The sequence below is a fragment of the Orcinus orca genome, chromosome 3 (genome assembly GCF_937001465.1).
Source record: "Orcinus orca chromosome 3, mOrcOrc1.1, whole genome shotgun sequence".
In the NCBI taxonomy this organism is placed as follows: Eukaryota; Metazoa; Chordata; class Mammalia; order Artiodactyla; family Delphinidae; genus Orcinus; species Orcinus orca.
Window position 1 is genome coordinate 66,887,239 of NC_064561.1, and position 27,822 is coordinate 66,915,060.

The following is a 27,822-nucleotide window of genomic DNA, read 5'->3' on the forward strand; positions in this document are numbered from 1 at the left end:
TCGCCGTTGGCTCCGCCACCGCTGCCGCCACCACCGCCGCCTCACACACTCGGGGAGCGGGAGCGCGGCGCGGACGCGAAGCCGCCGGGGCTGCTGTGCCCAAAGCCAGCCGGAGCCGAGCCTGAACCGCAGCGCCAGCCAGAGCCGTGCCGTGCCGAGCCGCAGCCCGGGCCGGGGCCGGTGGCGGCTCATGGACTGCAGGGCCCGCGGCCTGCGCTGCCCACAGGCGGGTAAGGATCGGTGGCGGTGGAGGCGGTGGTGGCTCCCGGCCGGGAGCGGCCATGGCCGGCGGGAGCCGAGGGAGGGGCGCTTGGCCGAGCGAGGCCACGGGGGCCCGGTCGGTGCTCAGCGCGCCGGGGCTGAGGTGGGGGCGGTTGGGGTTGCGGCTGGGGCACCCTGGCCTCCAAGGTCCGCCGCAAAAAGCCGAACGAGGAGAGCGGGTGCTGGACTGGGCTCCAGCCTGGGCGCCCTGCACCCCGGAGCGCTTGGAGCTGCGGGGATAGGGGGGCTCCAGCCGCGCGAGGGATGGAGATGGCCTGGGGCAAGCCCGCAGCCCCCAGTTGGAAGGGGGGCCGTCCCCGAGGATGTAGCAAGCAAGGACCCTCGTTCACAACGCGCGCGCGCGCGCACACACACACACACACACACACACTTGTTGGGCGACCAGCTCGGATCACTCAGGCGCTTCCAGCTCCCCGCGGGCACCCGGAGGGCCAGACCACGGACATATGTACACACATACATACATATGTGCACACAGGCATACCTCCCGCACACCAGCGCCCACTGGGGCACCGTCAGTAGCTTAGAATCTGCTTCAGCTTCTGCACGCTCAGCAGCACGGACACACAACCCGTGGCCATACAAAGCAACAAAACACAACCGGGTGTGACATTCGGCGACATGGACACACAAAAGCAATCTCATGCCCGCACATACGAGTGTCACGACCACAGTTCGCCAGATGAACACTCAAAACCCAGCCCCGCACACACAGATTCCTTTAAGGCACACACCCTAACATAAATTATGTTACACTCCTTGGCCAGAACACAGGTACACAACACATGTCTCGCTTGCACCCCTCGACTGCACCCATAAACACAGAACCCAGTGTTTCAGCACACTCCTTGACGGCACACGCCCTAACACAGCAAGTGGCACCCACAGCAGCGCCTCACGGTCACAAACACAGAATCTACTGCTTCACACATCTTAACACTGGGTGTCACACACACCTTCCACCAACAGTGTGACATTACACCTTGCAGCGTATACACACAAGCATACACGCTCTGTCCCTCACCCTCGGAGGCCAGATTCCGTTAGGGGAAGCCGCCGGGCCACCCGGAGAGCCCCTAGAGCCCGTTTCCCCTTAGCGCCCTACAGTGAGTGTAAATTTCGGCCCAGCGGGAACCCTAGGGGCTGGCCGGACCTGCTTTCCCGCTTGGCGCCTCCCCACCCCCACTCCCGGGGCCGGCCGGCCGGGAATTCCCGGAACGAGCTGGACCTGGCAGGCCGCGCCAACCCCTCCTCCCCGGAGCTCCAGGGCCCTAGGTCCCTTTGCAGAGGGTGCAAGCCTTGGGCGGTGTTTGCGACCCTCTTCGGACCATTTAGCTTCGTTCTCCAAACCACCTGGATCCCCAGCACACCTGGGGCCCACACACCTGTGTTCTTCTCACACCTGGGCGTCCTCTCCGCCGGGTCCCGGCTGCAGGCCAGAGTCGTGTGTGCGGGCAAGGCCCTGGGACCAGGAGGGCACGCGCGCGGCACGCGCAGGAGCACAACCGGCAGGCGAGAAGGACTCGTACCCCTTCCCCTCCAGCTACCCTCGGGAGCCCAGACTTCTGGCCTCAGTTTTTCAGCAGTGGTCGGAGACCATTCCTTCTAGCAGGAAATATTCGGGGCTGCTTTGAGGTCTTTGACGATTGAGAGTGGGGCAAAGCCCCCTTTTTCCGCTAGAGGGTCCGTTTTACGAGAATTTCTCCTCCGGGCCGGGCTCGCTGCTTTGTGATTCCGGCGCTGGCTCCCTCCCCGCCCCCTCACTGCGCCCGCTGCGCGGCTCTAGACGACGCCGGCTTGCGGGGGTCCCTAGGCTGAGGCCCGAGAGGCGGAGGAGGAGGGAGTCCCCGCGGCGGCCCCTGGGGCTGGGGGCACCAGGGACACGCCGGTGAGGCGCGTTCTCACCGCGCCGCGCTCGCGCCTCGCCCTGAGCTCGGGAAGGCCCGGCGTCTCCCTGCTGAGGGTGGGGGTGGGGTGGGGCCGGCCGAGCCGGAGGCTGGCGGAGAACAGCCGCCGTCCCACCTCCCCCGACACACTCTCCCGCGTCCTCTGGGAGGAGATACCCCGCGCGCAGGAGGTGTACGGGGAGCGCCCGCTGACCGCGGCGGTGTAGGCTGAGGTCTGCCCCGGCCGGCAGAGTCCAGGACGTCGTGCCGGAAAACGCCGAGAGCCTTCCATTACCTGCTCTGGGCCAACCCTTGGTAGCTGCCAGGAAGGAGAGCGCGCAGAAGGTGTTTGTGACAGCCCAGAGGTCTAGGTGTGTGTGGGGTGGAGGGGTGTTACTTTCTTGACGTGGCGGTCTGGGAGGATTGAAATGTGTAATTACGACCAGACCAGGGGATGGAGTGGAATCGAGGAGAGAGGGATGAGAGGGGCCTCCAGAGACTGCCAGGGGCGGGGTGGTAGGGGAGCAGGTCCGGTTTCAGTTCTGGCTGCATTTAGTTTCTTCCCTTCCCTCCCACCCAATCCCCAATTCCAAAAGGGATTTCAGCTGGAAAGGGGGGGTCTTGCTGGTAAGGTGTACTCCTGGAAGACGGGCTGCTGCTGTGGCTACTTGGTCAGGGGAGCTGGGCTAGGTAGAGATGGTGAGCTAACTGCCGCGGAGTGTGGGTGGAAGGGTCAGGAGAAGGTCTGCAAGGGTGGGGGGAGGAGCTGAGCAGGAGTCAAGGCTGGGGGGGAGAGGAGATGGGAAAGGAGGAGGCCCTTCTGATACGGGTGAGGTCTGCCCCTACCGTGAGAGAGGATAGTTGGTGCTGCAGAGAGAGATTCTTTCAACCATGTATTGAGCACCTACTGTCTGCTAGGGCCCATGGTGGGTGATGAGGGTGCAGTACTGTAGTAAGACAGACACCATCCTTGCCTTCATAGGTCTTCCCAACTGGCAGGGGATTGGCTCATTTATTTATTGAACCAATGAGCACCTGCTGTTTGCCTGATATTGGAAATCAAGTGCTGTCTTCGGTGATGGAAAGCTATCTGTCCTTTACAATGTAATAGACCTTAATGCATCGGCTCTCATTTAATCCTCCCAAATAACTTCAAGAGGCAGGATTATTTCCATTTCACAATATGGAAATATGTTCAGAGAGGTAAAGTCTCTTGGCCAAGGTCACACAGCTAGGAAGTGGTGGAACCAGGGTTTGAACCCCGACAGTCTGACTCAAGAATGCAGGTGCCTGGAAACCCTGAAGAGGCTAACAGAGGGTTGTTAAAAAGAAGGGAGAGGAGCTGAGGGCTGTGCACTTATTCACTGTGGAAGCCTCTGAACAGCTCCACCCCACACAGCCCAGCTTGCTTACCCTCCTCTCCCAGATGTTTGCTGTGTCCCTTGGTGATTTGTGCCCACAGTGGTGGTGACTGTTGTGTAACAGTGCAGGAGTGAGGGTCAGGGCTGACCTGGCTTCTGGGACAGTGATGTCTGCCCCTGTGTGTTTCCTCTCTGGCCACAGCATTCAGCAGGAAATGGCCCCTGGTCCCCGAGGTGGACTGTCAATGAAGGTTCCAGGTGAACCCTCAGCACTGCTCTCCTTCCTCCCCAGATGTTGACACAGATGGCGTTTTCCTTGCCCTTCCCTGGACTCTGCCCCCTCACACCTCACTGTGCTCCTCTGGCCTGAGAAGAATGAGTCACTGCCCCTACTGAGGCTCTGGCTTCTCAGGGTCCTGGGTGCCCAGTGTCGTTAGGTGGAGGTGGGGACACCCCTGCTGGGAAGGCAGCCAATGCCTAGGGAAGGGCAGATAAGGCACTAATCGTTTCAAAGGCTGCTGTCTGGGACTAAGGACTCCCAGCAACCAACCACCAGGACAAAGTTCAGGGATGGTGGGTGGGAGCAGGGGGTAGGAAAGGCTGCCGCACTGCCACTCCTGGCTGTTCTGTCTCTCTGCATCCTGGGAGGCCTGGGTTCCTTTGGACCTTGAACCCTAGGCTCTCTCTTTCTTTCACTCCTTGCCCTGCAGGTTTGGCAGCCCAGGGATTGTGTGTGTGTGTGTATGTGTGTGTGTGTGTGTCTGTGTGTGTGTCTGTGTGTGTCTGTGTGTGTCTGTGTGTGTGTGTGTTGGCGGGGGCGGGGAGGGGGGGTGGCAGGGGTGGTACATAACAACCACTGATTTGCCTTCCCCCATCCAGCCTTTTCCCAACTCAGTGAGGAGGCATTCTTATTTCTCACATCCCAACTCTTCTGCTTATTACTTCTGTGACCTAAGGCAATTATTATTTTTGAGCCTCAGTTTTATCATCTGTATTATGGGGAGCCATAAATTAATACTAAATAGTACCCATTTCAGTGGGTTGGGAGGATTAGATGGGAAATGGATGTAAATGTAGCAAAATCTCTCGGGGAGTGTTAGTTGGGTCGATGGTGATAGTGAGGAGAGTGATGATGATAATAAAGGTGACGATAATAGAATTTATGCTTCTTTCTTAACTCCAAAGACCTAGAGTACCTCAGAGTTGTTCCCAAACGGTTCCTGACCCTTGCTGCCTCCACCTTGCTGCCTGGGGGTTTCTCCAGGTCCCTCCTCCAGAATCAGAATTCCTAAGGGTGGAGCCAGATAATACTCATTTTAAAGGAACTCTCCAGGTGCTTAAAAGAGCCTAAACTCTCTTCAGCTCTTATTGGGCAACCTACTCTGGGCAACCCTCCCCCAACCCCATTTCCCCCCCAAATTCCACCTTCCTCCCAGGAAACCGCACCCCCTCCCCGCCCCCAACCTTGCTTGCCTTGGATATTCCCTTTTGGTTTTCTTCCCAACTCAGAAGTTAGATGCCACAATCCTTTCCTGACCCCTAAGGGTGACAGGGTGAGTGAGAGAATGTGTATGAGAGTTAGGGGGCAGGCGTGGGGAGGGGGGATGGGGGGAATGTGTCACAAGCATGCTATGTTTGTGCTGCCTGGAAGGCCTGAGGGGTTAGAGCCCCTGGTTGTGACCCAAGATGGGGAAGGAAGCCCCCAAGGTCAGTGCTTAATCTGTAACTCTTAGAGCGGCTACAAGTGAAAGTCACCCTGACGGTGCCAGACCACGGACCTCTGAATTTGTAGCCAAAATTTCTGAGTGTTCATTTTTCTTGGAAAAATCTGCGGTGTGGTTTCATAAAATACGTAAAGGGGAATGTGACCCAAAAAGGTTACAAACCGTTGATCTGGAGGGAGTGAGTGGAGGCAGGCCGGCACTGCTTTATTTCTCCTCTTTGTCATGTTTAGGGTAACTCCCAAGTAACCCCCACCCTGCCAAGACTTCCGCACGGAATCGGTGCTCACAGTGATCCCATGTTGTGTGTGTGCTGTGCAAGGGAGGGCAGGATAAGGCGCCCAGAAGGGAATGAGGTTCTTTGGAGACAGGTGTGTTTGGGTTGAGGCTTGTTGGTAAGATGAGCCCAGTGCCAGGTCCATGCAGAGAGAGGGGAAATGGCTGGAGGGTGGGTCCAAATAGAGCATCAGATAGATTCCTCCCTCCTTTAAAGAGATTAAGATTGCAGCTGAGAGCAAACACACACACTAATCTGATAACAGCCTCACAGGCGTTGAGCCTATTAGTGCGAGGAGTGACCTGGGAGGGGCTATGCTTGTGTAAGGAATCTGCATTCAATGACCATTTGCTGAGAGTCTGCTAGGGACCTACACAGAGAAGGATTAAATCAGACCCCAGGGAGTTCTCAGTGGAGTAGGGAAATTGGGCAAGAAAACAAGCAGTGACCATACAGAAAGTTCCAGGATAGGCTGAGCCTGAGAGGTGAAGTAATCACAGTCATTCGTGAGCTGTTGCTGAGTACCTACAGTGTGCAGGGTCCAGGGCAAGGCCCTGAGGACGTAGGAGTAAACAGAGCAGAGGCTCTCCCAGTCTCCACTCACCGTCTCATAGGAAAGAGAAACAATTCACAGGTTATTTCCCAAACAGCTACCTAACTGCAACTGTGCGTGCTTTGAGGGAGCATTTGTTGAATACTCACTGTGCTAGGCATTTAGCCCACATGATCTCAAACTCCCTAGGAAAGAGGTAGTATTATCCCCATTTTACGGATAAGGAAACTGAGGCTCTAAGTCAATTGCTCCAGCTCACACAGTCAGAAAGTGGGCAGCTGGGGTTTGCCTCAGGCTGTCTGATGTCACATTCCCTGCTCTTCTCCACCCTGCTGCCTTACATCTGTCAAATGGGTACAGCCCAACAAAAGTGACAAATAGTCCTTGAGTTAGAACCACTGTCAGCTCCACAATGACAGATTGCATCTGTCTTGTTCGCCGCTGTGTCCCACTGCCCAGGATAGCGCCTGGAATGTTGTAAGTGCCCAATAAACGCTCACTGAATGCATGAATGAGCGCCTATAGTACGCCCAGCTCTGTGAAGGTGAATGGGTGGGGGCTGGGGGATGAGTGTAGGGAGCCCTGTCCCTTCCTTCGGGATGCTTGGAGAGGAATAAGTGCAGAGAACACAGGAATAAGTGCACAATAACTGGGATTGAACAACACGGGCGGGCGGTGTCCCAGGCTTCACAGTGATTCATTGCCATGGGATTGAGACACACAATAAGTGGCTGTGAGTTGGAGGAAGGAGAGGTCACCGAGGGCTGAGGAGGCCTGGGAAGGCTTCCTGGGTGACCAGAACCTGCCTTCAGTGGGGTGGGTGTGGCCTGTGACAGGGCCTGGGGTGGGATTTCCAGGTATGGGGCACGTACTCCAGGAGCTAGGGAAGGAAGATTGAACCTTAGCCTCTGCTGAAAATACTGGGCTGAAGATTTTGGATTTGAATAGAAGGGCTGGCCGTGGTCGTGGTAGTGCTGGAGAGGAGGAGGGAGTCAAGACTGGGACTTAGCTGGAGGGTCTGGCTGGGGTCTGCTGATGCACAGCTCAAAGCTGGGGGAGGTGGGCAGAAGAAGCAGGCTCTTGTGGTGATGGCGGTGCAGCTTGTGGTTGGCTGGGGCATACAGGGCTCTAACTGGAAGGATTTGGGGGTGGGTGGGGAGAGGCAGGTATGAGATGGGACTGGACTGATTAAGCGGGGGAGGGGCCAGATGTTCACTGAGAGACTGAGCAGGGGTATGGGGAGTGAGCGGTCAGGGCAAGGCTGCTGGTGTTATTGGCAGCTCTGTCCCAGTTAGACCTGCTGGGCTCCTAGTTGCTAAGGATAGGCTGGGGCAGCTCCCAATGCCAATTCCAGGGCTAGTCCGCTCTGACCACAGTCCTGACCCCAGTCTTGACGTCTACTCTCTTCTTCCACATACCTGCCCGTGTCTCTCCTCCCCGCCGTCCCCCACCCTGGTGGAGAGGGAGGGTAGAGGAGCCCCGGGAACTGTGTGTGTACACACAGGTGTGAGTGCCCAGGGGCATGTTTGTTTGGAAGGGGCTCGGGGAGGGCTAACACCTACTCCACAGCCCTAACCGGTGCCCAGTCCAAGCTGGCCCTTCACGAGGGCAGGGACATTGGGCACTAGGGTGATTACTGCCAGGAGAAAGGGATCTGAGATGTCCTACCTCCTGTGCGTACACTGACTTGGCATCTCAGAAGGGAGAGGAACGTGACATCATCCCTTCTCCCTGCAGCCAACGTGAGTGGCCCTCAGTGTGGGCAGCTGACGATCCGGGGTCTGGGGAATGTGAGGGTACCTGCGTCTCTCTCCTACCTTGTATGTGGGGGTGGGGGGGTAGGGGGTTGCTCCTGGTCTCGCCCTTCCACTTGCTGTCTCTCCCTATCTCAGTATCAGGGTAATTAGCATGGGTGACTATGGCAGGATGCTGCTGAGAAGGAGGTGTTGGGCAAAGCAGAGTAGAGAGCAGGGAGGGAGGGAGGGAGGGAGGGAGTGTCAGGTGGGTCAGGGCGTTCCTTGGGCAGGAACTGCTCTAGACCTGCTCCTCCAGCTGGGGCAGACACCGCTGCTACACCAGCTGTGGGTGAGACTCAGGGTTCTGGGCTCTGTACTAGGGTAGATCTCTCCTGGGAGATCAGTGTGTAGGTGGCAGAGGGGGAGTCGGGGGCTGGCTCTGGGCAGCCCCCAGGGCCTGGGCCCTCCTCCCAGCTGACCCCCTGTTTTGTCTCCCTTGCGTACAGCCCTCCTGATTCTGGAGCCTGCCCGGATGGGGTCCCTGAGGCGCAGCCCAGGCCCTGGGGGGCAACGGTTGCTGCCGCCTGCCTTGCTGCTGGCCCTTCTGCTGCTGCTGGCTCCGTCCCCAGGCCACGCCACTCGGGTGGTGTACAAGGTGCCAGAGGAGCAACCGCCCAACACCCTCATTGGGAGCCTCGCAGCCGATTACGGTTTTCCAGACGTGGGCCACCTATACAAACTAGAAGTAGGCGCCCCGTACCTGCGGGTGGATGGCAAGACAGGCGACATCTTTACCACGGAGACCTCTATCGACCGCGAGGGGCTCCGAGAATGCCAGAACCAGCTCCCTGGTGAGCCCTGCATCCTGGAGTTTGAGGTGTCTATCACGGACCTCGTGCAGAATGGCAGCCCCCGGCTGCTAGAGGGCCAGATAGAGGTCCAGGACATCAATGACAACACGCCCAACTTCGCCTCACCAGTCATCACGCTGCCCATCCCCGAGAACACCAACAATGGCTCACTCTTCTCCATCCCGGTGGCTTCGGACCGCGATGCTGGCCCCAATGGTGTGGCATCCTATGAGCTGCAGGTGGGGCCCGAGGCCCAGGGGCTATTTAAGCTGCAGGTGGCAGAGGACCAGGACGGAAAGCAGCCGCAGCTCATCGTGATGGGCAACCTGGACCGGGAGCGCTTGGACTCTTATGACCTCACTATCAAGGTGCAGGATGGTGGCAACCCCCCACGCGCCAGCAGCGCCCTGCTGCGGGTCACTGTGCTCGACACCAATGACAATGCCCCCAAGTTCGAGCGGCCGTCCTACGAGGCTGAGCTGTCTGAGAACAGCCCCATAGGACACTCAGTCATCCAGGTGAGAGGCCCCTCCATCTAACTGTCAGGGTGACCCACATTTAGAAATAGGAGCCTACCCCAACCTCGTGAGAGTTCCCTTCACTTAAGGGCAAGATGGCCAAGATGTTGTGGTGAGAGCTCTTTTCCCCAGCCCCCGCCTGGTGAGACCTTCCCACAAGTCCACCACACCCCAGCAGGGGATTTACTTTCCTCTGTCAAGCTATTCAGGTGACAGTGACATAGCATATGAACAGTGATCCCCCCATCCCCGAGGCAGACTCGAGCTGGAGAAACCTCTGCAAAGTGAAACCCCCTCCCAAGTCAAACGATATCCTTCTCCCCAGCCAAGTGAGCTGAGCTGGAACAAGTGAACCGCCTTTTGTCCAAGTAGAATCTCTCCAGAGATGAGAATGTCTTCCCAACCAGGGGCCCTTTAGCCACATGCGAGTTTCCTGAGGCTGGAGGACAGAGCCTTGCTTTGCCCATCCCTGACAGTCACAAGAGATCCTTTTAGCCAGGTGAGTCCTCAGAATTCTAGAAAACTGTACACAGATGTCTGTACACCCACCTCCTCCCCTAGGCACAGGGTACCCATGGGTGTGGGGTGCTGGGCACAGTGGGGGGGGTCGGTGGCCTCTGCTGAAGCTCTCAACACCCCTCTCGATGGGAACTGCCCCAGGGGCTGGGCAGCTTGGTGGGGTCAGGGCCTGGGAGAGAGCAAAGAAAGCGTCCCTGCAGACAGGTGGGCGTATCTCCCACTGTCATCTCAGCCCTGGCCTCCTGCCAGCCCCAGCTCCTTTCTCCTTCCCCATGGGCTGAAGCTGTCTGTCTCTGGTATGAGGAAGCTGAGGAGGGCTCACCATTACCCGTCCTGGGAAACCCTTCATCCCAAGTCCTCAAGCTGAAGCAGGGCACGGGGAGGAGTTTGGGCCTTTTTTTAGAGGCTGGTGGACTGGAACCTGTAGAAGAGAGACTGAGAAAGAAAAGGGAGACAGACAGTCGGGGATGGCGAATACTCATAGCCTAGGTGCCAGGTACTGTTCTGAATACATTATGTGTATTATATCATTTAATCTCCGCAGTACAATGTAAGCATTATCCCCATTTTGCAGATGGGGAACTGAGCCCACAGAGATTAGGAAACTTGCCTGGTAACCCCCACCTGATGTGTTCAGATTCCACCTTGGCCACATCCAACAGTTTGGCTTCAGAGCCCATGTGTGTAAGAGCTGGGAAGTGGGATGACGCAGGAGAATGGGACAGAGACGAGGCTACGGGTAGACAGAGCAGAAAAGAGAGGATGGGAGAGAGCCAGCAGTGGGAAAGAGGCAGAAGGAGAACTGAGCAAGATGGGAGGGAAAGAGAGACAGAAGTCAAGACTCAGAGACAGAGACAGAGAGGTGAGATGGCAAGAGAGGCAGACAAGGAGGTGGGTGACCAGTCTAGAGACAGGGAGACAGTGGGGATCATAATGAAAAAGTTGGTGACAGACTGGGGGAACAGGGGGATGGAGGGGCGAGGAGAAACCATTAGAGGGGTGAGCAGAGACCAGGTAGCTCACCAGTGTTTTCACTGACAAAAAAATCCTGATGGGAAGGAAAGGAGACTAGCAGTGGCCTGAGGGCCTGCTAGGTGCAATGCCCAATACTGTGTCAGCACCGATTTTCAGAGCTGGATGGACAAAAAGAGGGATAAATGCTATTTAGGGAGCACTTGCCACGTGCCAGGCAGTGTTAGGCATTTTTACACTTATCATCCCATTTAATCCTCACCACACCCCCATTAAGTAGGTTCTATCATTATCCCCATTTTACACATTTGTAGACTGAGGCTTGAGGATGTTAAATAATTGGCCCAAGGCCTCATAGTTGGGAAGCGGCAGAGCTGGGATTTGAACCTTGCTTGGACTCTTGCTCTGCTCCCCAGAGACTCTGCCAAGTGGCGCCTATCCTGTCTACCCCCTACCCCCTCCTCCCCCGCCCCCGCCCGTACTGCCATCACATTCTGTTGGGCTGTGACCTAACTCCATCCCTCTTGTTGCTCCCTGACCAGTGCTACCTCATGACCATTCCCACCTGGCTCCTGTTGCCCCATTACCACCCATGTTTGTATAGACTTGGGCCGAGTGTGTGTCGGCCTTGGCGTGGAAGGATGCGCCCACTGCAAAGGGACAGACAGTTCATTGTGTGATGCTGGGAGCCCAGCCCGCTGCCAGCAGGCTCTGTGGGCTGCACCAGCCCCTCCCTCCTGGCCGCAGGCTCGGCTGGATTCCTCAAGTTGATGCCTAGCCAGCGCCAGCCATGGGAGGGGAAGAGAGATGAAACAGGTTTCCCCGGTTTTGACAGAGTGTAGTGACCTGGCCTGGCGGGCTCCCTCTGACCCACATCCCTACCTGGCTCCTTTCAAAAAAGAAATCCCCTCACCTGTGGCCTCCAGAGGGGCACGTGGGTCTCCATTTGTGTGCCAGTAGACACGTGCATAAACATACCTTCTCACGTAATCACAACATGTGTGTGTGCATGCATGCATGTTGCACACGTATGTCACGCATACACACCATCTCTACTACTCACACCCTTCCAGCTCTTCAGAAGGGTTTGAAGGCCAGTTTAATCGGGTGGAAGGGCTGCCCTAGCTGCTAATTGGATCCTCATCCCCATATTTGGGTGGACTAGTATAGGAGTGATAAGTAGAGTTCAGTTCTGCCCTGTCCCATCTCTAGTAGTAGCTTGTAGCACCACTGAGGATTTGTGGGCTGTATCTGTCCTCTTCGGGGAAAGAGATCCGTAATATATGCCAAAGTGTCAGGATTGGGAAAAGGGCAGGGCATGCATGTGCTGCTTTTGGAAAGGGTGCCTTGTTAGATTAGTTGCGTCTGCCGTGCTCGTTGGAAAGGCAGAAATGTGTCGCTTAATTTATCGCCAAACTAACCCAGCCCCGTTTTCCTTGTTTCTTCCCCCTGCCCTGTAGGTGAAGGCCAATGACTCTGACCAAGGTGCCAACGCAGAGATCGACTACACATTCCACCAGGTGCCCGAGGTTGTGAGGCGTCTTCTGAGACTGGACAGGAACACGGGACTTATCACTGTGCAGGGCCCCGTGGACCGTGAGGACCTAAGCACCCTGCGCTTCTCGGTGCTTGCCAAGGACCGAGGCACCAACCCCAAGAGTGCCCGAGCCCAAGTGGTGGTGACCGTGAAGGACGTGAACGACAATGCCCCCACCATTGAGATCCGGGGCATAGGGCTGGTGACTCACCAAGACGGGATGGCTAACATCTCAGAGGACGTGGCAGAAGAGACAGCTGTGGCCCTGGTGCAGGTATCTGACCGAGATGAGGGAGAAAACGCAGCTGTCACCTGTGTGGTGGCAGGTGACGTGCCCTTCCAGCTCCGCCAGGCCAGTGAGACGGGAAGTGACAGCAAGAAGAAGTACTTCCTGCAGACCACCACCCCGCTCGACTATGAGAAGGTCAAAGACTACACCATCGAGATTGTGGCCGTGGACTCTGGCAACCCCCCACTCTCGAGCACCAACTCCCTCAAGGTGCAGGTGGTGGATGTCAATGACAATGCACCTGTCTTCACCCAGAGCGTCACTGAGGTCGCCTTCCCAGAAAACAACAAGCCAGGTGAAGTGGTCGCTGAGGTCACTGCCAGCGATGCCGACTCGGGCTCCAATGCTGAGCTGGTTTACTCGCTGGAGCCTGAGCCGGCTGCCAAGGGCCTCTTCACCATCTCACCTGAGACTGGAGAGATCCGGGTGAAGACATCCCTTGATAGGGAACAGAGGGAAAGCTACGAGCTGAAGGTGGTGGCAGCCGACCGGGGCAGCCCCAGCCTCCAAGGCACAGCCACCGTCCTTGTCAACGTGCTGGACTGCAATGACAATGACCCCAAGTTCATGCTGAGTGGCTACAACTTCTCAGTGATGGAGAACATGCCGGCGCTGAGTCCGGTGGGCATGGTGACGGTCATTGATGGGGACAAGGGGGAGAACGCCCGGGTGCAGCTCACGGTGGAGCAGGACAATGGTGATTTTGTTATCCAGAACGGCACGGGCACCATCCTCTCCAGCCTGAGCTTCGATCGGGAGCAGCAAAGCACGTATACCTTCCAGCTGAAGGCGGTGGATGGCGGCGTCCCACCTCGCTCGGCCTACGTTGGCGTCACCATCAACGTGCTGGATGAGAATGACAACGCGCCCTTTATCACCGCCCCTTCCAACACCTCCCACCGGCTGCTGACCCCCCAGACCCGTCTGGGCGAGACGGTCAGCCAGGTGACAGCTGAGGACATTGACTCTGGTGTCAACGCTGAGCTGACCTATAGCATCGCCGGTGGCAACCCTTACGGACTCTTCCAGATTGGGTCGCATTCCGGCGCCATCACCCTGGAAAAGGAGCTTGAGCGGCGCCACCATGGGCTGCACCGCTTAGTGGTGAAGGTCACTGACCGCGGCAAGCCCCCTCGCTCTGGCACAGCCTTGGTCCACCTGTATGTCAATGACACCCTGGCCAACCGCACCCTGCTGGAGACCCTGCTGGGCCACAGCCTGGACACGCCGCTGGACATCGACATTGCTGGGGATCCGGAATACGAGCGCTCCAAGCAGCGCGGCAACATCCTGTTTGGCGTGGTGGCGGGTGTCGTGGCCGTGGCCTTGCTCATCGCCCTGGCCGTGCTCGTGCGCTACTGCCGGCAACGGGAGGCCAAGAGTGGCTACCAGGCTGGCAAGAAGGAGACCAAGGACCTGTATGCCCCCAAGCCCAGCAGCAAAGTTTCCAAGGGAAACAAAAGCAAGGGCAAGAAGAGCAAGTCTCCCAAGCCCGTGAAGCCGGTGGAGGACGAGGATGAGGCCGGGCTGCAGAAATCCCTCAAGTTCAACCTGATGAGCGATGCCCCTGGGGACAGCCCCCGCATCCACCTGCCCCTCAACTACCCACCAGGCAGCCCTGACCTCGGCCGCCACTATCGCTCTAATTCCCCACTGCCTTCCATCCAGCTGCAGCCCCAGTCACCCTCCGCCTCCAAGAAGCACCAGGTGGTGCAGGACCTGCCACCAGCCAACACTTTCGTAGGCACTGGGGACACGACGTCCACGGGCTCTGAGCAGTACTCCGACTACAGCTACCGCACCAACCCCCCCAAATACCCCAGCAAGCAGGTAGGCCTGCCCTTGAAGCTCAGCATACCCCGGCCCCCACCCCACCCCTACCACGGGGCCATCTGGACCGAGGTGTGGGAGTAACAGAGCTGGTGTCTCCGGCCTGCCGTGCTCACCAGCCCAAGTCAGTGGTGGGAGGTGGAGCCAAAGATCGGGGGATGCTGGGACCACTGATGACCCTGCTGCCTCACCCAGGCTTGGAGGGTCGGGCTGAATGCAAACTGAGGGTGTGCTCAGTGTCCCCCCCCCCCTCGCTCCGCACTGGGAGAGGCCTGTGGCTTGTCACATCCTGGGACACTGGACCACCCGCTGGGTCCTGCAGGTGGGGACTGATGGGTAGGTGAGCAGAAGGGTTTGGAGGCAGAAGCGGGGAGGGAAATGGAGAAGAAGTCTCCTACAAACGTGGGTCTCTGTCCGAGACCAGCCATGGGTGCTTCTCTAGAGGGGAAAGGGGGAGACCTGGGGTCCTGGTGGGTAACCAGGTGGACGCTCTGTCAGGGAAGGGGGCCTCCCCACTTGTGCCTTCTCTGTGTACTGTGTGTCACCCTCTTCCCCACCCCAGACTCCTGGGGCTGGGCCCCAGTTCCCCTCCCCCAGCCCCAAACACTTCACCCTGATAATAAAGTTCTCTATTTTTGGAGTTTTGGCTTCTTATTTTCCTGGAACTGAGAGAAGGAGCGAGAGAGACTGGAAACAGCCCGTTGTCCGATGTCCTGCCTCACTTTCCCCATCCCTGCTCTTTGTCCCTTCCCCCATCCCAGACCTGCCCCTCTGCCCCAACCCTATCTTAATTGACCAGGTCCCCCTGCCGCCCCACCATGACCATGTCCATGATTGGGGGAAGTGCTTTCTGAGCAGGCTTCAAATGGAGCTGTCCAGCAGTGTCCCCTTCCCTCACGTTTGTGAGACCTCCCTGGGAATGGCACCCTTTACCAAGAAAGCGGATGGAGATGCACCCAAGTCCTGCCCTTTCTCTGCTGGCTGAGACTTGACCTTTCCCGTTTGTGCACATCGGAGCATCTCCCAACAGAGCTCAGACCAGAGCAGCTGGTGGGGGTGGAGTGCAGCCTGGCTGCCTCAGGTGAAGGCAGAGAACCTCTTAATTATACCAGGCACCTTCCCTCGAGGTAAGATCGTCCCAAGTCCTTTTCCCAGCCTCTTCATCCCAATACCGCTCAACACCCAGCAATTAGCCTGCTCTGCCCTGTGTCTTCCCACCATGGTCACCAGTCTGGGCTGCCGGGAGGGAGGGCCCAGGGAGAGGGGAGGATGTCCCCCAGTGCTATGGACTGACCTGCTCCGTATCCCCACTGCTGACCAGGGCTGAGGCGCCCTATCCGGCCCCCTCCCTTCCCTTCCTTCAGCTCCTTGCTCTGGCCACCCTGAGCTGCTAGCTCTCACTCACTCTCTCTCTCTCCGTCTCTCACTTCTTGCTCTCCTGGGTCTGCCCTGTCTCTGGCTGTGCCTGAGGAGGAGGCTAAAGTCTGGGTGAGGGGCCTCAGGTCCTGGGGGAGTCTCTGAGGCCAGAGGCAACCTGTCTCCGTGGCGACTGAAGAGGCTTGAGACACTCCCAGGAGGTCCAGGGTGCCAGCTCTCTACTCTGATTCCGTCCACAAACTCCCCAATGCCCCGGGGTACCCCCAAAGTAAAAACTCCTAGGGGCTTTGGAGGAGTGGTGCATGGGGAAGTGAAATCTGGTTTCATCGCGTTTCCCTTGGACAAATAAGCATCTCTAGGGTCACCTCCAGCAGCTCCTGACCAATCATTCTTTCTCTTTTGTTCTTCTCCTTGCTGCCACCGCCTCTCTCTTTCTTCTGTTCCTTTAGCTCCTTAATCTCTTTTTCTTTCTCAACGTCTGAGGGATTATCCCTTACTCGGCTCCAGTCCAACCCCTCCGTGGAGCCACACTGAACATTCAAACACAGCAAAACCACAACACCAGTGTCATCATTAAGACACATAGGCTGAATTCCTACTGTGTGCTCAGCATAGTGTTAGACCTTGAGGGAAAAATGGTCACATTTCTACAAGACGTACAAGTAACAAGATGAGGCAGTTGAGAATCGTGGTGTCGATTCTCACCAGTGAGAACTGCCACATATTAAAGCTCTTCCCAACTTGTTCTACCACTTCTGCCACGACTTGCTTCCATTTTTTTGAGTCCTTACCAGGTGCAACGTACCACGCTGAGCATTTTATGTGAATTAGCTCATCCACTGCTCATAACTCTTTGTGATGCAGGTCATTTTACAGAAGTGAAAACTAGTTAGCGATGGAGTCAAATTCAAACACAAATCATCAGGAAATTTGATTGCCAGAGTCTGCTGTTTTCCGTTACGCTATAAAAAAGGGGTTCCAAGACTAAGTTCACATTAACCTGTTAAAGGCTCTGCAAAGCCTGCAAGAAGGGAAAACCTGTTAAACTTTGTGTAACTCTGGGTTTTCCAAATTTATTTGACCATGGTGCCCCCTCCCTTTCTTTGAGGCACATAGTATGAGAAAACATGCATAGGACATGGGGGTGGGCTTCTGGGAGGGGAATGAGAACCCTGAGCTGGCTCTTCATAAACTGAGGAGCTGGAGTTGGACGGGAGGCTGAGCCAATCCCGAGGTGAGGCAGGAGTGAGTGAGCCAGCGTGACCAAGTTGGAGGCAGGGGGAGGGCAGAAAGGGGATTCTGGCTGGAGTGGAGGGTATAGGAGGGAGCTGAGACAGGAGACTGGAAGACTGTAGGTTGTAGAGGACATAGATGCTTTGCCAAAAGTTCCTTAAGAAGAAGTGGGAGGCCCCGAAAGCTCATGAGTTTTGGATGAACTGAGTTTTAGAGAGTTTACTGGAGTGTATGGTGGATTTAAGGTGGGTAGAGGTGAACGTACAGGACTGCACCTCTAAGGTCTGAGCAAGGATGGTGGAAAAGGGCATGATGGATGGATGGATCAGGCTGACCTTCTGGAGAAACGACCCACAGGACTCAAGGGATAATTGGATATTGTATAGGGATGGGGAGTGAGTGGAGAGCTACCAGGATCCCCAGATAGATATCATCCTTCTGAATCTGGGTGGTAGGATGATGACATCTTTGCCCATGCAGATGCTGAGTAAAGAAAAAGAATTTGGTTTCAGGCATGTTGAATCTGAAGGGTCCATAGGGACGGCCGATTGGAAATAACCAGCAAGGGTCTAGAACTTCTGGACTAGGGTCTGAGAGAGATTTTGGATCTAGGCTTTTTAAGATTTGATAGTCATAGAATGATAGGGAATATTTAGTGTTGAGTATGACCCAACCCTCCATTTTACAGAAAAGAATCATAGGAAAAAGACCAAGTGATGTGCCTAGGAGGCAGGACTGAAGCCTTGGATTACCAGGCACAGGTTCTGCAGGGAGGGAGGGCTGCTGGCTAATGTCTTAAAAGAAAACTGGAAAGAAAAACACCCAACAGCCAGACTGCCCTGTGCCTCCCAGACCCTCCTGGAACCTATTCACTCCATCACCAGGTGGACGTGCTCCTTTACACCCTCCCAGCCCCAAGTATCAGGTCAGTTTTGGGGATCTTGTCTGTCATCACCCAGACCTTTCAGTGTTTTGGATCCCAACGTGGATCTCGAGAAGGGTTGCCTATGCCTGAAGGTGGGGTGGGAGCCAAGGCGGGAAGGCGGCTCCGAAGCTCCCTGTGCTGACAACCTCCCTTACCCCAGCTGCCTTGGATGGCACGGAAATTGTGTAGGGCATCAGGAGGGTGGGTCTGCAGACCTGGGACACCCTCCTCTGGCCATCTTGAGAACCTCCTATTGAGAGTTTGAAAGACAAAGCACCACAAGGTCTTAGAGGATTAGAAGGAGCCTGGAGACTCGTCAGCAGGGCCCTGGGCCCGGGCTGCTCCCACCCCTGGCCCACAGGGGCCCGGGTCTGCGCCCTCCACAACTTCTAATTTCCAGTTGGCAGGAGAACCAGTGGTGGTCCCAGGTGGGTGTTTGGGGGATGGGTTGGTTGTACCGAGTGCCAGGCTGAGGTTGCCAGATCGTCAACCCATGGCAGGCAGGCAGGGCTGCTGTCTGGGAGCAGCCTGTCACTGTTGCCCTCCCTCCACCCCAGTCCCCGCTCCAAGCTCCTAAATCCTGGCTCTACCAAGCCAGCGGCCCCTCCCGGAAGCTCCTTCCTCTTTCCTAGAAGGAGTCTCCATTGGAAGAAGCCAGCCTTCCGAATCCCTGATGTCTGCTGGGCCCCTCCCCCTATGCCCAGGTCCTCCTGGGCCCTGCCCTCTCCAGTTAATACTGTTTCCTGATTTGGAGGACTGGGGAGTTCCCACTGTTCTGCTACCCCACCCCCAAGGTGCCCTGGTTTGTCATCAGGCTCCCTTTCCCTCTTCCCTCCCACCTTTTTCCACTCCCAGGCCTCTCTGAAGGGGAATGCAGTGGGCACCTGGGTGGGTGGGGACTCAGCAGGGAGTCCTGCCTGTGGCATTACAGACCAGGGGTGAGGAACAGAAGATCAGAAAGAGGTTAGCACCCCACTGGCTGGAGGCAATGAGAAGTTAACAGAGCAATGAGACAGGTGAGGAGCTGGAGTCTGGAGGGTGCTATTTGGAAATCAGGGAACTGTTCTGGTATTGGTGAGCTGTTGTGGAATTAGGAGTCTGTCCTGCTTTTAGGGAGCTGTTGTAAAAACTGGAGGCTTGCTGGTGTTTAGAGGCTATGCTGGAATTAGGGGAGTTGGCTGGTGTTGTGCTGTTTTGGTGTTGGCTGTCTGGAATTAAACAGAGGCCGTGCCAGTACTGGGAAGCTGTGCTCTAACAAGTGGTTGTACTGGATTAAGCTTATTGTGCTGGCCTGGGAGCTATCATAACACTGGGGCCTGTGCTGTGTTGGGACTTCCAGTGCGTGGTCCTGGCTGTCCGGGGAGCTGACCTAGAATCAAGGGGCAGTCCTCTATTAAGGTCTCTGCTTTCTGGGGGGGTTCTGCTGTGCTAGGGGGCTGGGCCTCTTCCTGGTTGCTGTTGAGGCCTAGAGGGCTAGGAGCTCTGGGGGTGGGCTTGGCTGGGGCTGTAGCCCGGTGCGGTGGTGGCCCCGTGGCGCAGGCTGGCCGGCTGGCAGTGACACTCCCTCTCCCTGCAGTTACCTCACCGCCGAGTCACCTTCTCCGCCACCAGCCAGGCGCAGGAGCTGCAGGACCCGTCCCAGCACAGTTACTACGACAGTGGCCTGGAGGAGTCCGAGACGCCGTCCAGCAAGTCATCCTCGGGGCCCCGACTCGGTCCCCTGGCTCTGCCTGAGGATCACTATGAGCGCACCACCCCCGATGGCAGCATAGGAGAGATGGAGCACCCCGAGAACGGTGAGGGGACCCCAGGAATGAGTAGAAGCCTGTGAGTGATGACGAGACCTTAGAGGTAGCCTCCATCTCTCGAGCTCTCGTGTATTCAGCAGTAAACACTGTGCTGAGTGCTTTCTGGTATACCTTCATTTAACCTTCGCAACCGCTCTCTGATCTGAGAACTTTATTGTGCCCCCTTTACAGTGGGGGAAACGGAGGCTCAGAGAGGTTGAGTCACTTACCCAAAGTCATATACAGGAAGTGACAGAGCTGGGAGGGATTCACACCCAGGCACCTCTGGCTCCAAAGACTTTGAATTCAGCACTACTTTATTCTGCTTCCTGGGAACAGAGACCCTGAGAATGGGGGCCAGAGGGCTCAGGTGGTGGTGAGGGAACTTTGAGGGGATCCTGAGATAATGAGAGCGCAGAGGGCCTTGAGAAAAGGGAAGGGACCCTGGATGCTATGAAGAGCCCAGAGAAGGGTGTGATGATCCCCTGTCGGGAGGAGCAGGAGAGGGTGTGGCTGAGGAGAAGGAGTGGGGAGGCCCGGGGAGGGGAAAGGCTTGTGTGGGCGGGGCTTGGAGGGTGATGGCAGACGTGGGATCTGGGCTGGAGCAGAGGTCAGCATGGGAATGGATGGGGGGCGTGTTGTCAGAATGTGTGTGTGTAGTGCGTGTGTGTGCGTGAAGGCACCTCTGGTGGCCCGTGGTGGGGAGACTAAATCAGCTTCCCCTTGGGATAGAAAGACTCTCCAGCTTAGAGCTTTCCTCAGATCTCATCCCCTCCCTCAGTCCAAACTCCCCCAGCCCGCCACAAGATGAAAAGTTCCACACCTCACCCCTCGGGCCCAGGGCTCTTGTCTAACCTCCCAGGCCCCAGGTCTCAGAGTGCCCTCCATCCCCACCCTGCCCATCATCGTGCGATCTCACGCCCGTCTCGTCCTTTTTGTGCCCGCGCAGAGCCGGCTGGCCGGAGCAGGCCCTGAGGTGGACTGCCAGGTATGTGGGAGCTGCTCTGGGGTCTGGGGTCTGTGGGACTCGGCCCAGCACCCAGCCCCGCCCACCCAGTGCCCGTGCTCTGCTCCGTGCCACGTTGGGTCCCCCCACTCTGCCCTGAACTGAAGAGCCCCGGAGGGGTTAACAACAGAGCTGTCCCCTCCTCACCTTGCACTGGCAGGAGGCCAAGCCAGGGAGGGTGGTGCCGCTCAGTCACATCCCTGGACGGGGGGGCACCGCCTGGTACTGTCCCCAAGCGAGGGCGGGACAGGGGCAACTGTGACAGGAAGTACTCAAGGCCCAGACGTTCCCATGGAGACCCCCACTGCCCAGCAACCACACTGGCTACTGCTGATGTCAGACAGCCAACTTCTGTTCCCATGGGTGTTCTGGGCAGGGAGCGGGGCAAGGCCAGGGGGGTGGTGGGTGGTGTAGGGGCCGGAGTGAGGCGGGGAGGGGCTGCATGAGTGTGCTTGTGGATATGTGAGTGTGTGCTTCTACGCAAACCCCTGGCTTTGTAGCAGGGCCTTGCTATGCTGGTGTGGGGTGGGGTCCCAGGGCAACTGGGAGCATGGTGAGGCTGGAGGGGGCTCAGAAGGGAGGCATGTGCCCACCTTTGTCTGAGGATAGAGATGCCTGGTGTAGATTTGTGTGTCCACACCTATCTGAGGGTAGGAGTGTGTGTGTGTGTGTGTGTGTGTGAGAGAGAGAGAGAGAGAGAGAGAGAGAGAGAGAGGAGAGAGAGAGCAGTAGAGAGAGAGAGAGATTGTGTCTTTAATGAGGATGGGGGTTTCCTCACCCCTATCTGAGGGTAAATGTGCATGTTTCAGCCCGTCTGGAGATAGATGACGGAGTGTGTAGATGGGGTGTGTGTTTGTGCACCTGTCTGAGGGCAGATATGGTGGATGTGTGAGAGGAGAGCTGGAGGGTGGGTGAGGATGGAAAGAATGTGTCTATTTAAGGACAGATTGTGTGTGTGTGTGAGAGAGCACGCATGCGGTGGATGGTGGGAGGGTGTGTGTCTATTGCGGTGGATGGTGGGAGGGTGTGTGTCTATTTGAGGGTGTGTGTGCCTGTGAGCTCAGTGGGCAGGAAGGGGCGTGCACCCCCGTTCCAAGGCGGCATGGAGGCGCTGGTGGGAGGCTGTGGAGCAGAGCTCTGCGAGGCTGCCCTGCCTGAGGACCATCCTCCCGGCTCTCCCCTGCAGACCTGCGCCCTTTGCCTGACGTCGCCATGACGGGCACATGTACCCGGGAGTGCAGCGAGTTTGGCCACTCCGACACGTGCTGGATGCCTGGCCAGTCATCTCCCAGCCGCCGGACCAAGAGCAGCGCCCTCAAACTCTCCACCTTCGTGCCTTACCAGGACCGAGGAGGGCAGGAGCCTGCGGGCGCCGGCAGCCCCAGCCCCCCGGAAGACCGGAACACCAAAACGGCCCCCGTGCGCCTCCTGCCCTCCTACAGTGCCTTCTCCCACAGTAGCCATGATTCCTGCAAGGACTCGGCCACCTTGGAGGAAATCCCCCTGACCCAGACCTCGGACTTCCCACCTGCAGCCACACCGGCATCTGCCCAGACGGCCAAGCGTGAGATCTACCTGTGAGCCCCCTTCTGGCCGGCCGGCCATCCCTTCCCCAGCCACCGGCCAGCTCCCAGGTGGGCCCATGCCAGGGCCCCTGCTCCTGACCCCTCCAGCGTGGACTTCCTGGCCAGGGCCCTGAGTGGGGGGGTTACTGGCCTCATGACCACACTGGCCCTTCCCCCATGCAGGGTCCAGGTCTTCTTCCCTCACTTCAGCCCCCAAACCCTAGGGAGCCCCCTCTTCCCCTTTATGGGGCTCCCCCCAGCTGATGCCCAAGAGGGCTCCTCTACAATGACTAGGCTCCGGTTCCTCGACTTCCAGGGATCACCCCCTCACTTTGGGCAGATGGCAGAGTCAAGGGTGGGCAGCACACTTTTAACTCGTGCCCCGCATGGCCAACCAGGGCGGGCATAGGACGCCCCCATTCCAGCCCTGCAGCAGGGCTGAACTGGGGAGCCCCTCTCCCTGGGAACTCCCAGAGGAAACTCTTGACCGCCAGGGGCTCCCTGAAGGGCTTTTGTTACCAAAGGTGGGGTGGGATGGCGGTGGGAGTGGGGCGGAGGCCTTGTCTTCCTATACTGCTCCTGGGCTGGCCCACCTGCCTGCCGCATGCCCATGCCTGGTCCCATCCGGGCACCCCCCCCTTCCCACTGGTCATGCAGTGTCTGTATATAAGGACCTTGGAATGACGTCCCCATTTCTGCCTGATTTGCAACTTTTCTTGTTGATGTTGTGTTGTCTTGGGGGGGCCCCTCTGGGGGGAGACCTGCCCTGCTCCCCCTCTTCCCTGCCGCAGTGCCCCCCACCCCAGGCCTCTATTGTTCCATGTTGTAAATACCCCTGGGGCTGTGGCAGGATGGGGGTGCAGGACAGGGAAACAAGGGGGGTGGGGGTGGGGATGGGGGAACACTCGCCTATCAGCAGAGCTGGGCTTTTATTTAATTTTTTTTAAGAATACAAATCTCTATTTTTTTGGAACTGTTGCGCTGTGCCCTGGGGTGGGGGGGATCCCCGCTCAGGCTGGCCCCCACATCCAGACGAGCATCACGGAGGGGCCCTGAGGCTGTGGGGGGCAGCTGGCCGGGGGTGGGGAGACTGTGCCTCTGGCCTGGTTGGGTGAGTTGGGAGCAGGAAGGTTTGCTCAGGGGGTGGCTGGTTGCTGCCCCCAACAGGGGGTACCTGCACCCTGCCCCCTCTCTGCTCTGCACCCCCCCCCCAAGCCCCTGCCATGACTGACCCGTCAGCCTGTAAAACCACCATTGCCTTGATCTCAGGGGGTGGGAAGGGCTGCCTTAGGGCACCCTGGGCTCCAGGCCCCCTTCTTCCAGTTGGGCTTCCCTTTGCCAGGGTCAGGGGTCCCGTGGCGTGGGGGGATCGGGGGGCAGAGAAGCCCAGTCAGCCATGATGAGGTGGGATTCTTTTCTTCACCTCAGGGGGCCAGGGTGTGAGGGGCATCCTGCAGAGGCCCCATCTCCCACTGTGGCCATCTCAAAGCCTCAGCCCCTCTTCCTTCCACAAACCCCCACTGCCTTGGCCCATACCTCTCCGGCTCCCCAGGGGCCCAGGCTGGGAGGCTGGAGACTCAGGGTATGGCCCTTGCTTGACTTAGTCTAAGCCTGGGGGTGTGGCCCGAGGGTGGGAGGGGTGGGTACAGGCTGCTGGGTCGTCTGGTGCCTTTGGGAGCTGTGCTGCTGGAGTCTTGACTCCTGTAACCCCAGAGACCCCACCTCCACCCCTGAAAGCCAGGGGGCTGAAGAATCACCTTGTTCTCTGCTCCGTGCCCCTAGCTTGGCTTGGGGTAACAGTGCTGGGAAGGAGAGCCTTGTTAGGCTCGTGGCCCCAGCATACACAGCCCTTCAGTGGAGGGTGTGGGGGGGTGGTGTAGAGTGGCCTGGGGTGGCAGCAACCAGGTCTAGGGATTGGCCAAAGGCTCCTTTCCCTGGGGGAGGCCCAGGAAGTGGGCTGGGGCTTGTTAAAGAGACAGCCCCTTCCCCCTGCACAAACGGGGCAGGTGCAATAGTGGTGCAGTTGGTAACGTGAGGTGCCCCGCTGGTGGGTCAGTGGCCTCGAGGGCTGTCCTGGGTCCTGGGGGTCAAGATTCTGGCAAGAGGATTGTACGAGGCCCATTTGCTTGGTGGAGAGGGTGGTCCAGACAGGAGGCATTCCTGGGGTCAGTGGACTTCCCCTGGAAGCCCCTGGTGGCCTGGGCACCCTGGCCTGGTCTCGGAGACCCCTGCGCACTAGGTGGAAGGGCAGAGGAGCATTTTGCACAGTGGAGAAGCCAGAAGGAAGGGGGTGGCCCAGGTGGCTGGGAGGGCTGAGAAGCACAGAGGAGGAGCCCTTCCCACAGGCAAAGGCAGAGCCCCTAGCCCCCTGGTTGGGGTTGGGGCACTGAGTCTGTCACCACCTGGGCACTTGAGAGGTGAAACCAAAGGTGGGCAGGGGATGGGTGACAGCACTGGGGACCATGCCTGTTGGTCCTAGGTCTGTGAAGCCCTTCCCCAATGCCTTGTGTCGCGTACAGTTTTATGTACAAATAGGCGACATTTGGCCAGAGGAGACCCCGCTCAAACCCAGCCTGACCCAGTCAGTGTCTTCCTAGAGGGGACCTAGTCTGTCCCTACCTCCTACTTCAGAGCATGTCTCTTGGTAGGGGGAGGGTATATGGGGACATACTTCTCTCCTAGGGTCCCTGAAGCGCGTCTCACATCCTCGGGGGAGGGTCTCTGGGGCATCCCTCACCTCTGGGGGCTCCCTAGGCCCTATCTCTCCCCTTGGGAGTCTCTGGGTGGGGGGGACATGTATTCCCGCTGGGGACCATGGGAGCATGTCTCCCCCGCTACCCAGGCTCTCTGGGAAGCCTGTTGTCCTCCCAGGGTTTCTCGGAGTACTTAAGGCATGTCAGTCTTGGGCCATCTCTCTTCCCAGGGAAGGGGGCTATCTCTGAAGCATGTCTGGGAAGAGATGTTTCTGGCCCTCCCTGCACCTCTTCCCCAGGGGTGTCTCTGACTTGCAGCACTTCGGATGAGACTGGGCAGCTCTGAGCTGTCTTTTCTCGCAGGGGCTCTGGGATACCTCTCTCTCCTGAGGGCCCGGCCTCCGGAGCCATTTCTTCCCTGTGTGGGGCCGTCTCCTGGTGTTTGGTTGGCTTGTGTTGGCCAAGAGAAAGCCTCTTAGGGGGCGTCTCCACGCGGGACTTCTCTGGGAGGGGGGACTGTGTCTCGCCCATGGGGTTCCCGGGCGGTGTGTCTGCCCGTGGGGAGGGGGAGACTGTGTCTCCTCGGGTTATCTGAGTGGGGAGGGGGGCCGTGTCTCTCTCGTGTGTTGGGGGGCGGGGGTCGGGGAGGGGGGTTTTGGGCGCATCGGATGCCCACACTGGGGTCGTGTTTCTCTTGGTTCGTGCCACTTCCCACCGCCTCGCTCCTCCCGGGAAGGGCTCCCGTCCCGCTCCCACTCCACCCCCGTCCCTGGCGCTGCGAGCACAATCCCGTCGATTTGTAATGATTTCTGTCTCTGTCTTTCTCTTTCTCTGACCACCCCCGCCCCCCAACCCCGCCGCGAGCATGCGCAGGCACCTCCCCTACCCCTCCGGTTCGGTTCGTTTCCGGTTTGTTTGCTGAGCTGTCAATGAAAGACCCGTGTAATTATTCCCGAGCTTTACAATAAAAGTGTGAAAACCGGACCCCACTTGGCTTCTTTTGGGCCCTCGGGCCGGCGTCCCGGGGAGAGTGGAGGCTACGTCTGGGGTAGAGACCTTGGAGGGGGGCCGGGGGACGCGGACGGGAGAAGAGGGATCGAAACCCATACTGGGATTAATCGGTTCCACGCAGGGATGGGGGCAAGAGGACGGACACTGAGGACAGACATCTACTTCATACGCCTCAAAGTGGCCCCCGTGCCATCCGCTGGGCCCGATCCTCTCCCGGCAACCCCATTCCCACCGGAGCTGACATGCAGGCTAGGGGTTAGGCTTGGGGGGCGCGCTGCGCTGCGGAGGGTTAAGCTGTGCTGCCTTCTTCCAGGGGGCATGTATCCGTTCACGCACCCCTCATTTAGCAACGAGTTTGAATCGTGGAACTGGATAGGAGAAAGGACGGGAGACATCTGTCTGTCTGTCGCTCCCTCTCACGCTCAGGAACGAGGGTTGGAAGTCGATGTACGGGGACCCGAAAAGGTCTCAGCCCCCGTCCACGACTGCGCTCCCCTCCCCTGCTTCCGGGCCCGAGCGGCCCAGGCCTCCTCAGTCCGGCTCCCGGGTAAACACCGGCTCCGGAGAGGTCGTAGAACAGAGACCGGATCAGCCGGTTTCCCGGCCCCGCCTCCCGGGGCGCCCCTCCCTCCGCGCGCGCTTCCGCTCAGCCCGCGCGCCGTGTACCCCCGCTCGCGCAGCGTGGGCCTGGCTCCCGGACCCCGGGGTTGGTTCAGCTGCTGGGATTAGTCGAGAGCAGGGACTAATCCTGGATGAGCCTCCGTGTAAACCCCGATCGACCGCCGGTACGGCGGGGGTCGTGGGGGCCCCTTTATCCATTCCCATACTCCGGGCTTCTTAGGGCCTGGACCCTCCCCACGCCCCCTTGCTACAGTTGGAGACAAGTTGGTTGGATCTGCTGTGCGGAAGAGGTGGGGGCCGGCGGGGGCGGGCAGCGTGAAGACACTGCCCAGAACAGCCCTGGATCAGTCGCGCCCCAGAGAGCCTGGCGGTGGGGGGGGGGGGGGGAGGGCACCTGAAGGAAGGGCAGAAGCCCCTCTGACAGCCTCTGAATCCACAAGGGGTGAGGTCAGCTCCCTGGCTCAGTGTGCAACTCCGTGCTCCCCACCGATCCTCCAGTTACAGAATCTCCAGCCCTCCCTCTACTTGTGGCAAGGGTGACCTGCCGCTAACCTTGAGGCCTCACCTTCTCATCACAGGAGGCGCTGAGTCAGCAGGAGGGCCCCATGTCACCTCCACCCCTGACTCGGCCAGACAGTGAGGGGTGAGGAGCTCCTTCTGTTGAGGCCAAGCCCTGCCAATGATATCAGGGGTCAAGGGACTAGGGTACTAGAATCCTGTCCCTGGTTGGTTCATTCATACCACAAACATTTCACGGTCTCTATGGGAGAGGCAGACAGGTAAACAATGACCACATCGCGTTCAGCCCTGCCCTGAGCCGTAAATTCAGGCTAGAGGGCCAAAGGAGGTGTCTCCTCCAGCACCGTCCAGCAGGCTTCCTGGAAGAGGTGGTCCCAGAGCTGAGTTCTAAAGGGCAGATGGGGAAGAGCCCACTGAGGAAGGGGTCTGCATCACAGGCTGATGGAGCAGTGTGTGTAAGGGCCTGGAGGTACAGAAGGAGAAGGTGAGGTAGTTCAGGAGGGCAGGAGAAGTTGAAGAGGAAGGCAGGGGCCAGAGCTAGCAGGGCCTGCTGGTCAACCTAAGGAAGGAAAGGGAGCCACTGAGGGATTCTAAGCCTCTAAAAGAAAAGGTCAGATTTATGTTCTTTACAGATTCTAACTGTCCTCTTGCCTTCTCTGCCGAAGTTTCTCTGGAGAGCCTGGGTTGGAGGTGGAGGCATATACCCACAGACAGCAAGGAAGAGGAACCAGGGTACAGTGTATATTAGGAAAT

The 27,822-nt window shown here is 58.1% G+C and overlaps 1 protein-coding gene across 4 annotated transcripts; it reads left to right on the plus strand.

Moving 5' to 3' along the window:
* Positions 1 to 25,902, plus strand: PCDH1 (protocadherin 1). Of its 4 annotated transcripts, XM_033406570.2 has the most exons (6): positions 3 to 230; positions 8,323 to 9,185; positions 12,137 to 14,332; positions 19,444 to 19,663; positions 20,604 to 20,642; positions 21,847 to 21,977. In XM_033406570.2, exons 1-5 carry the CDS (start codon positions 191 to 193, stop codon positions 20,627 to 20,629), a joined length of 3,345 nt encoding a protein of 1,114 aa, XP_033262461.1. In that variant the 5' UTR covers positions 3 to 190; the 3' UTR covers positions 20,630 to 20,642; positions 21,847 to 21,977. The 4 variants fall into 4 exon arrangements, with proteins under 4 accessions (XP_004280278.1, XP_033262461.1, XP_033262462.1 ...); XM_004280230.4 differs by lacking the exon at positions 20,604 to 20,642 and having other exon boundaries at positions 1 to 230; positions 21,847 to 25,902; XM_033406569.2 differs by lacking the exons at positions 3 to 230; positions 20,604 to 20,642 and adding an exon at positions 251 to 2,539 and having other exon boundaries at positions 21,847 to 25,902.
* The last annotated feature ends 1,920 nt before the right edge of the window (positions 25,903 to 27,822 follow it).

Bases quoted from the DNA above. Each gene is read 5' to 3' on its own strand.
- PCDH1 (XM_004280230.4), top strand. From the start codon at position 191: ATGGACTGCAGGGCCCGCGGCCTGCGCTGCCCACAGGCGG. The intron at 9,186-12,136 runs GTGAGAGGCCCC...CCTGCCCTGTAG, and splicing joins TAGGACACTCAGTCATCCAG to GTGAAGGCCAATGACTCTGA. The intron at 19,664-21,846 runs GTGAGGGGACCC...TCTCCCCTGCAG, and splicing joins GATGGAGCACCCCGAGAACG to ACCTGCGCCCTTTGCCTGAC.